Source organism: Alligator sinensis, unplaced genomic scaffold (assembly GCF_000455745.1).
Source record: "Alligator sinensis unplaced genomic scaffold, ASM45574v1 scaffold468_1, whole genome shotgun sequence".
Lineage (NCBI taxonomy): Eukaryota > Metazoa > Chordata > Crocodylia > Alligatoridae > Alligator > Alligator sinensis.
In genome coordinates, this window is record NW_005842087.1 from 1,470,611 (window position 1) to 1,481,653 (window position 11,043).

The window sequence follows — 11,043 nt, forward strand, 5'->3', positions numbered from 1 at the left end:
CTGTGTTTGAAAATTAGTAAATATCTCCTAAAAGTAATGAAAGTCACACACAATTTTTATTTTATTATCTAATGCCATAGCAGCATGAAGATATAAATCTTAAAATATGAAAATAAAACAAACATATTAAAGAAGATACAAATTATAAAATATAAAATAAAAATATTATCTTGTTTCCATAAAACAAACATATTAAAGAAGATACACATTATAAAATATAAAATAAAAATATCATCTTAACCACAAGAAAAGTCAATAAAATATATTTTAAAAAGAAAAATATTACAATACATAGGTAGTACAAGTTTCATTCTCTTTAAACATTTTCTGAAAATGTTTAAATTATGCAGCACTAAGATAAATTACCTTTATTTTCTCTGTTGATTTTAAACATGTACTAAATCAAACCCAAATAAAACCTATTTATCAATAAAGGAAGAGTTTATTGATCACATTATATTTTATATAGATTTAAGGAAGAATGTGGAAGTAGCTATTAAGGGGAATTCATTGTAATTGCTTACTTCCCTCATGGTTTTGCAGATTTTAGACAATTAAAAACATTGCTATAATTCACAATAAAAGGATGAGTCAGTGAATTAAGAATGATCTCTTTTATAAACAAGTAGTTGCTGTAAATTTGTCTATTGATGAAATTATCAAATAAAAAATTGTATGTGCTTCCAATGGTGCTCCCACAAAGTAATGTTTTCAACTGTGATTTATTAGTATTTATGGAGTGCTGAGTTTGCTGGTAGGCTATTTAATTAACAAATAATTAAAAAGATAACAAGTAAAATTCTGGTCCCATTAAAGTCAACAGAAGTTTTGTCATTAACTTGTGGTCAAGTTTTTATATAAGGTCTTTACAATGGGAAGCTTATGATTTAAGGACCCAATCTTCCAAAGACATATGTGCCTAATCTTGCCCAGAATGAGTAATCTTATTTAAATCTGTCTCTCTTCTTCATCTCATGGAACAGATTGGATAAAGTACCATGTTTACTTGATTCTACGATGAGCCCTTCTCACCCTGCTCCATTCAACATGGAGAAAAATCAATCCTCATCTTAGAATTGAGTATGACTTACCTGAAATCAGAAGATATGCAGGGGATGGTGAGGTAAGTGAGGAGGCAGCGTGGAAGGCACCTAGCATGTGGCCATGCAGCAGAGGGTGACAGGGCTCATGTAGGCCAGGCACATCCCCTCAGTATGCAGGGTCCCTAGACAGCTGGTACCTGGTCACTCCAAGCTGCTGCCTGGCTGGTGGGTGTTGGAGGGACTCAGCACACACTCGCTAGAAATCCCCCATGCTTTGCCTGCTCGGTTATTGCTCAGCTGTGAGCAAGGAGCCTTACCAGCCTATGCTGTCAGTGACTCATAGCACATGCTGGCCAGGCTGCTTTTGCATGTAGCTGGCTATGACCCAGCAGGTGCCAGCCAGGCATCTTCTCCACAGCCTGCAGAGTTTCTAACCAGAGTGTGCCAAGTTGCTCCAAGTTGCTGCCCAGCTGTTGGGTGCTAAGGAACCTAAGCATGTGCTGGCCAGGCTCCTTGTACACAGCTGGGAATGACCCAGCAAGCACTAGCCAGGCAACATCCCTGCTCACAAAGTTTCTAACCAGCACATCCTGAGTCATCTTGGCATCTGCAGGCATGGCAGCAGCTTAGAGCTGCCCAAGAATATTCCAGCCAGAAACACTGCAAGCTGCAAGAAGAAACTCTGAACTGACCAGGCAGTATCTGGGAGTGACTGGGCACCTGCAAACCAGGCACCCAACACACTGCAGGGAGGGGCTGATCATGCTTATAGAGGGACTCCTCAGGGGCCAGCCAGTATTCAGGGAGGACAGACCCAGCAGGGGTCAGCAAGGTATACAACAGGAAGGGGCCCCCAAGGGCCATTCGGGCACCCTGAATGTTGCAGGGAAGGATCTAGCTGCAGTGACAAGGGACTCAGCACTCAGAAAGGGACCCAACATGCGGCGAGGCTCTGGGCAGCAGTAGGGAGGGATCCAGTGTGCAGAGCACTCCTCAAGTTCAGAGCCTAATATAAGTTATTAATGTTTGCACTGCATTGAAGTTATTGTTGAATTTATGACTTACTGGTATTGCTACAATTTTGTCAGTAGGTCTATTTATAAAAGTAATACCAATTTAAAATTTTTCCTTCTACGGAATTTAATTATTGAGGAGGTCATCTTAAATTCAAGGTTGTCTTAGAATTGAGTAAATAAAGTACTACTAAAACACCAACCTGGAATGTCTTTACTCTGCTTCACACCACACATTTTTTTCATTTTCTTCTGCCACCTTACACACAGCAATTAATGTCTTGAACTAAGCCATAAATCTGCTACCATCTTCTTTAAAACCATTTTTGCAATGACATCTATAAGAAATCAGCCAACTAATTACTACTGATTGATAGTTGGGGAGTGTTGCTACTATTTGTTTGTTAAAATAAAACAAAACAGGCAATATTTCATATCATTCACAACCATCAAGTCATTCACATAGCTAACCTATGTAACCACCATGGTTTATCATCTTTATCTTCACCTTCCTTGTCCAACTTCTTTCATTTATTGCTTATTACACTTATTCACTTTACTGTCCCAAATTAGACTCGGAGGTGTTTGAAACACTAGTTGTGTCACCCTATGTGTTTCCATAGTGTTAGTCTACTTGGATGTTTGGGGACTACCACACTGGAAAGTGTTAAAAATATACACACAAACACATAAACATATATACAGTTAAAATTAATTGAAAAAATATGCCTTAAAAAGTGAATCATGTTTCATTCTTACCTATGTATTATTACCCTCCAGAAACCATTTTTGCTGTGCAATTCAATATCCTTTCTCTCACCACAATCAAACAAAATTGTATTTAAAAACCTTTTAAAATTCTTCATTATGCAGATACAAACATATACAGTAAATGTTTTACTTCTGAATAGATATATGCCTCTTTATAATGTTTTCACAAGAGCTGAAACTTCCCAACATATTGATTGACATGTTAAATCACTTATAATGAAGACGGACTGCATCAGAAGGTAGTAGTGAAACACCACCTTTAATTTTTGTGAAAATATTTTAAACTAAAATGAAAAAAAAGTTTTGACAAAACCCCAATTGCTATAAATTATGAGAGGATTAATAAAGTGAATGACCAGGTGAGAATTTGACCCATACATTTGATAAAAATGCACAAGCATATTTGTATTATTTCTCCATGCTAACGATCAGCATTTTTTTTTGAGGAAACAGCACATTTGATTATGGATTTATGACACTAGATTTAAGGTGGGGTCACTCTGATCAACAACTATTAGTGATCAATTACTCAAAAACCTTTCCATTAAAGGTTCATCAACAAAAGACATCAACATTAATAGTGCTGATAAGAACAAACTACTGAGAGATTTCAAGTTGATGTTGATTACTGTTGACTGTTCACGTTGAAGTCAATGGAAGTTTTACTCTTGATATAAAGTAGTGGCATTTTGTCTTAGTTTATAGTGTAAGTGTAGACCGACCTAACATCATTAACACTTTATTGTAATTGATACAAAACTTGGCATTCCAGTTCTTTTATTATATATTTGAAAATGGTCCCAATTAAATAAATTAAAAATGGAAAATAGACCTTTCTTGAAAGAAAATATTCATGGATTTGTTGCAACTAGGACCATTTTGACCTAAATGACTTTGCATCAAAAACATTATATGATTCCACATTTTGTAAACTAAGAAAATAGCCAAATTTGTAAATATACATTAAAAAAGCGTGAATTATTCTGACACACAACATTTCACAAATGGATTTTCACTTGAGCAATGAAGTCCTTTTTAGCACTTGCTCAAATCTAGTTTCTTGAAGAACTTACACCTGCAGTTCTATGTATGATCGTTGCTTGGAGAGTTCCTATTAAAGAATTTCCTCGCCTCAATGTTACTGAGGGACACAGAGCAGCGAGAAGGATTCTGTCTCCTGTATTCAATGCTTTCCACCATTGCTTGCTTTATCACCTGTAAACAAGTCAAACAATACAGTATTAAGTGGAAGTCCTGGCATTTAACTGGGTTCATCAATTGATGGAAAACCATATAAGATTGAACAATGTCCGTTCCTAATCCTGTTCTTGGTTTTATTTCACCAATAGATTAAATGAATGCTGATTATAGTGTGAATAACTTTTTCTGAAATTTATAAAACTGTGAACTTGTATGGTGGGGAGCACAATGTAAGAACGGATATAATAATTCATGTTGAAGATTTCAAGCTGAAGTCATTTTTATCCTCTCTATGATAGGAATGTATAAACAAAAAGTTGAGGAAGGTTTTCATAAAGCATCCTTCAGTGCAATGCTGATACTGTATAACTTCATAGAATCATAGAGAAGTAGGGCTGGAAGGGACCTCCAGAGGTCATCTAGTCCAACATCCAGCCTGAGCCATGATCATCTCTATCTACACCGTTCTGTACATTCCATAACCTAAACTACACAAAACTATTGTCAAACCTGACACAACACAGACCTAATACTGGAACCTTCCACAAATAAAGCAGGGGAACCACAGCAGCCAATGTCCTGCTTCTATGAAATGTTGTCAATATATGCTCAAGAGATCCTGAGTAGAGAGTCACAATTCCAGTACAGAAGAAGACAAACCCCCCCCCCCCATACCAATCTAACCATGGGGTAAAATTCCTTCCTGAGCCCAAATATGGCTATCAGTATGACCCTGACCCTGATCCAGGCCTAACCAAGGCTGAGTAGAGAGGTACCATCACTTCCTACATTTTGCACCTAGTGCTTTTCAAAATATGCATCCCAAAATACGTTTGCCTTTTGAGTAGCTGCATCAGACTGCAGACTCATATTGAGTCTATGGTCTACCAAGACTCCCAGCTCCTTTTCCATAGGCTGCTATCCAACCAGGTGTCAACCATTTTATATTTGTGCTTTTGATTATTTCTCCTGAGGTGTAGCACTTTGTATTTGTCCACACTGAACTTCATCCTGTTATCTCTAAGCCAACTTTCCAATCTATTGAGATCTTTCTGAATTGAGCTCACATCCACCAACATGTTTGCAATCCTCCCCATTTTCATGTCATCTGCAAACTTGCTCATGAAGTTTTCTATGCCAGCATTCAAATTGTTAATAAACACACTGAACAGCAGCAAGCCCAGGACAGACCCTGTGGGACTCTACTTGAAACCTCCTGCCAATCTGATATGGACCTATCAATAATTACCCTTTGCTTGCAGCTATTGAGCCAGTTATCTATGCACCTTGTAGTACTTTTATCTAGCCTACATTTCTCCAATTTTTTTACAATAAGGTCATACAGGACCTTGTCAAAACCCTTGCTGAAATCCAAATACCCTATATCTATAGCATTCCCTTCATCCATCCATGTAGTAACTTTGTCAAAGGAGATCAGGTTTGTTCGACACAATTTGTTTTTCATAAATCCATATTGGCTGCTTGCAATCAGCCCTTCCTCCTTCAGACACTGGCCCCTTTCCAGTCCTCTGGTACCTTCCCCATCTCCCACAACTTCATGAAGATCATTGGCAAGGGCTCTGGGATGTCCTCTGCCAATTCCTTCAGGACCCTGGGATGAAGTTCATCTGGCCCTGCTGACTTGAATTAATTCAGACCCCACCAAAGCTCTCTGACCTCAACTTGCTCCCTCTTCTTTATCCAGATGATCCTTATTAGGTTTCTGGCTGAAACTTAATTTTGTTGTGAAGACTGAGGCAGAGTAGCTCTTGAGTAGCTCTGTCTTCTATGCTTCTTCGGTTAGGAGTATCCCCTAGTTTAACAGAGGACCACAGGTTCCTTGGTCCTTCTTTTCTGGCTAGCATACTTGTTTCTAATCTCCTTTGCCAGGTGCAGTTCATTCTTTATCTTTGCCTTCCTGATTTTGCCCCTGCAGGTTCTGGATATTTTCTGGTATACTTCCTTGGTGACCTATCCATTCTTCTCTTGCATTTGAAGCATTTTAGAAGCTCCTTGTGCAGCCACATTGGTCTCTTCCAATTCTTCTTGTGCTTTCATCATGTCAGGACAGTTTTTTGTTAGGCTTCCAATAGTGTATTCCCCAAGAAGCTCACAGCCCTCCTCCCTCCCATGGCACCATGCCTATTAACTGTTTGAGACAGACAAAATGTAACTTTTTTAAATCTAGCATTTTAATTTTGCTGACCTCAGGCTTTCCCTGTCCCACCATCTGGAAGTCTATTGTATCATGATCCCTTCATTCCAAACTACCCATCACCTTTACAGTGACCCATCACCTTCACTTTTTTTAGTGGTGCCAACAAAGAATTTGTTTTATTAAATAAAGTACTAAATATTTGACATCCTGTACTTGTCTTCTAAATTTGAGTTGTTTGATGTTTACATCCAGAAAACTTAATTCTATTATTGTAATTTTTGTCATTGTCACAGTGGCTAAAAGCTAACAATAAATATATTGTTCCATATGAAAGCTGTACAGTCATCAGCATATGATATTTTTGTAGACTGCAAAAAGAAGGCAATCTGTTAATCCAGGCTCAAACAATGAAGAAGAAAAATGGGAGTGAGGGGGAGGAAGACACCTAAATTTTCTGTTGTCCTCCATCTCCTCCCCCATTCTACTCACAAAAGAATTCTGGCTACACCTATAATAAAAAACCAGCAACTTCTAATAAACTATATGTGGAAAAATAGTATCTTGAAAAGGTGAAAATGTAGAAGCTAAAATATAAGGACTATATATATATATATATATGATGGTATATTATGAATTACTATGTTGTCCTAACTAAGGTATTTGTCCTAATAAAACACTAGCAATTTAGCATGATAGCATTAAACAACATCTTCATAAAGCCTTGGCAGACATCAAGAAAGCTTATGGAGCTGTATCCTAATAACAAACTGTAGCAAGCTATTGCATGGAGAAAATGGTGAGGACACATTTATTAAGATGAACTATTTGGCCAGGTTTGTTGTTATTTTATCTCACCTCCATTCTTATCTTTGATTTATGAGTGTCTTCAGCCTTTCTAAAGAACAACAAAAGTGAAGAGGCTGGAGGACTAAACATCATGCACAGCTGAAACCATGCTATGATATTCAAGAGTTTGTGAAGATTATAATGCCATTTTTATTACCTTTTTAAATGAAATTATTCACTCCTCCCAAAAGAGACAGGACAATTCCAACAGCTATAAATGACTCAAAGCTAAAGATGTCTAACTGGCTTTAACTTAATATTGCTTGGATCATCATTTTACAAAAATTATATATTTTAGTTAGCTCAAACACATAATGAATTACTCATGCAAACATGTTTAATCAGATGTTTGCAGACTGGTGCTCCTGCCTCCTGAATTCTGCTACACAGACAACTCTTGTTCTGGAATAATGTTGTACATCTTCTAAAGAAAATAATGCAGCCTGGAACAGCAGACAACTTCAAACTTGCCCGACAGAAATGTTAGCTCTTGTATATTTAAACCAGAATGCAACATAGCCACTAGACATAGCATGTTTTGATAATGTACTAATTATACAGACGGGAAATTTTTAGCAAAAAATATTGAGAACACAAAAATCAGATCTGATTTTCATATAGTTTGAGAGACAAATCAGGTACAAAGCTACTGATGTCAAAGCAGTTATATCAGATTATGTGAAATCAGAGCTGGTTCTATATATGATACTAAGGAATAAATCAAACACTGGAAGTGTATTCAGATTTTAAAGTGATCAGTCATTATGGATTAAGAGAGCTTAACATTTTACAGTTTTTCCCTTTCTACAGACTAAACAAGATTTATTGAGTATATCTTCAACAGACTAAATTAATTCCTAGGAGACAAATCTTATTTCTTCTAATGAGCATGAGCAGTCACTCTGCTGTTTAGACAGTGCAGGGTGGAGTGAACTTGTATGTGATATAACTATGTATCTTATGTAGGAATTTCCATCCATAGTACTCAGGGTGCTATCCATACAGCTTCATTTAGTTACAAGGAAGGAGCTCAGATGTTAAAGTGATGGAGGCAGTATAAAAATTCAACCTAGAAAGAATCCTAGAATGAAGTAAAAGATACTATACATGGAAAACATATTTAGATCTACTCATATTCTACCCAGTTCTGTTCTGGCAGGAGACTATCAATATTAATTTTCTGAAGTATTCTTTAGCGTTTCCCTTTCAATGCAAAATCTCTCTAATTATTTGAGTGGTGTACTGACTTCGGAAATTTGACATTTATAAGAGGTCTGTGTATGATAATATTTATAGTAGAATGGACATTCCAGTAAAGGCAGTCCTCGGACTTACAACACAATTGGTTCCTGAAAACTGTGTGTTAAGTCAAAACGTTGTAACTCGGAACCAATTTTCTCATAAGAAGCAATGTTATAAATGGGGGTTGGCTCCTGAACCAAGGCCCGATACCTTATTTTCACCAAAAATACCCCAGAATTTTGTACTCAATCAATTATAGATGAGTAATATAGCTACATTAAGAGAGACAAGGTTCTTTTGGTGAATCTGATATCTTTTATTAGACCAACTTCAATAGTTGGAAAACAATTATTAAGCAAGCTTTCGGGTTCAAAAACCCTTCATCAGACTAAGGAAGTTTCAGCCATTGGTGTGCGCTCTTCCTGGATGGAATGAAAAGTAAAGAAGCCAGAGGCTGGGCTCGTATGCATACAGGACAGGTAGTCAGTGAAAATGTAGATTGAGGAGTCAATGGGTGAGAGACAGGCTGGGGGGGGGGAACAGAGATCCAATGCACCAAATGCCCTGATGGAAAATACATAGGAGAGACCAAACGACAACTGTGCACTGGAATGAATGCACACCGGAAATCTATCAAAGACAGGAATACCCAATTACCTGTGGGGGCACATTTGTCACAAGAAAGCCACTCTCTGTCCAATCTCTCAGTCCTGATCCTCAAAGGAAACTTACAAAACACTTCCCAAAGACGAGTCTATGAACTCCACTTCATCAACCTCTTGGATACTAAAAATCATGGACTAAATATAGACATTGGATTTATGACACATTGTAACCTGCCTGACATCTGACTCCCCAGGTATCTCTCCACTATTCACCCCCCTTCTCTCTTCCCCCCCCCAGCCTGTCTCTCACCCATTGACTCCTCAATCTACATTTTCACTGACTACCTGTCCTGTATGCATACGAGCCCAGCCTCTGGCTTCTTTACTTTTCATTCCATCCAGGAAGAGCGCACACCAATGGCTGAAACTTCCTTAGTCTGATGAAGGGTTTTTGAACCCGAAAGCTTGCTTAATAATTGTTTTCCAACTATTGAAGTTGGTCTAATAAAAGATATCAGATTCACCAAAAGAACCTTGTCTCTCTTAATGTAGCTATATTACTCATCTATAATTGATTGAGTACAAAATTCTGGGGTATTTTTGAGTCTTCTCAGGAGTCTTGGCTGCAGGTTTTTCTGGAGTCTTGTCTGCTTTCTTAAAAAAGTGTCTAAGGAAGTTTGGACAGATGTTCTCCAGGGAGATGAGTGATGCAGCGAACTTGTTCGCTGGCATCACATTGCTTTGGATCAAGCGTTGTAAAGTTGAAACTGACATCATCAAGTTGAAACAGGCTGTCAATTTATAAATGTTGCAAGTGTGAAACACTGTAACTCGAAACATTGTAAGTTGAGGACTGACTGTACTTTAAAAATCAGAAGCCAAAAGAATCTCTCTGATTCCCACTGTATAACACATCCCTCTCTCTCTTTTTCCAGCATATGCCCATCACTGAGGTATACAGAAAAGAGAAGGTAAATTAATAGAGCTAACTCCCTGTGTGCGATTGTGTATATCCCTGCACACAGGGGGGAAATGCCTAAAAGACTTTCAACTTGTGGATCTAGAGGTTTCTACCTATCTCCTGGTCACTAACTGGATGCCAGAAATCATATTTGAAATGGTTTAAGTCAGACATTTTTACACTATACATACATCTAAGTTATTCAGAGTGTTGAATTCCATTAGATCATGAAGTCTTTTGAAGGCTTCATTGGAATACTGGAAGTTGAAAGTTGAGAATGGAGTATCAGGATCATCAAAAATATCAAAGTCAGCAAAATCCTTCTCTTCTTCAGTTTCTCTTAGAACACCTATGAGGATAACAAAAAAAGGAAAAAAATACTGAAACAATATTTGAGCCATAGATTCATAGATTGTAGAGTTGGAAGGAAGCACAATGGATCATCGTGTCTGACCCCCTGCCCCTGGCAGGAAAGAGGACCGAGGTCAGATGACCCTAGCCAGGTGACTATCTAGCCTCCTCTTGAAGACCTCCAAGCTAGGTGATAGCACCACCTCTCTTGGAAGCCCATTCCAGATGCTGGCCACCCTTACTGTGAAAAATTTCTCCCTAATATCTAACCTAAATCCACTCTCAACAAGTTTACACCCATTATTCCTAGTCATTCCCTGGGGCGCCTTAGTAAACAGCGCTTCCCCTGTTCCCCGTTGACCTCCCCTAATAAATTTATAGGCAGCCACAAGATCTCCCCTCAGCTGTCTCTTGTGAAGGCTGAAGAGATTCAGCTCTCTCAACCTCCCCCCGTAGGGTCTATCACAAAGGCCACTAATCATGTGAGTGGCCCTCCTCTGGACCCTCTCGAGATTCCCCACGTCCCTCTTGAAATGCGGCACCCAGAACTGGACACAGTACTCCAACTGTGGCCTGACCAGTGGGAGCATCACCTCCTTTGTTCTATTAGTCATGCACCTGCTAATGCACGACAAGGTGAGATTCGCCTTGTTGATGACCTTGTTACACTGCTGGCTCATGTTCATCTTGGAGTCAATTATGACTCCAAGATCCCCCTCTGCATCCCAGTTGCTGAGAAGGACACTCCCCAACCTATAGGTGTGCTGGGGGTTCCTCCTTCCCAGGTGAAGTACCTTACATTTATCTTTATTTATGATCAGTTCTAAGAGATAAAGGAAAATATCAGCTTCTT

The 11,043-nt window shown here is 38.4% G+C and overlaps 1 protein-coding gene across 2 annotated transcripts in view; it reads right to left on the reverse strand.

Moving 5' to 3' along the window:
• Window positions 1-264: 264 nt before the first annotated feature.
• PLA2G4A (phospholipase A2 group IVA) overlaps window positions 265-11,043 on the reverse strand; it is a 128,566-nt gene continuing 117,787 nt past the window's right edge. For both annotated transcript variants that reach the window (XM_014520083.2, XM_006023872.3), the window contains 2 exons: window positions 10,031-10,188; window positions 265-4,042 (listed from right to left, as the gene is read on the reverse strand). In XM_014520083.2, the coding sequence (XP_014375569.1) occupies window positions 3,911-4,042; window positions 10,031-10,188 (290 nt within the window). In that variant the 3' untranslated portion in view covers window positions 265-3,910. The remainder of the gene's footprint in view (window positions 4,043-10,030; window positions 10,189-11,043) is intronic.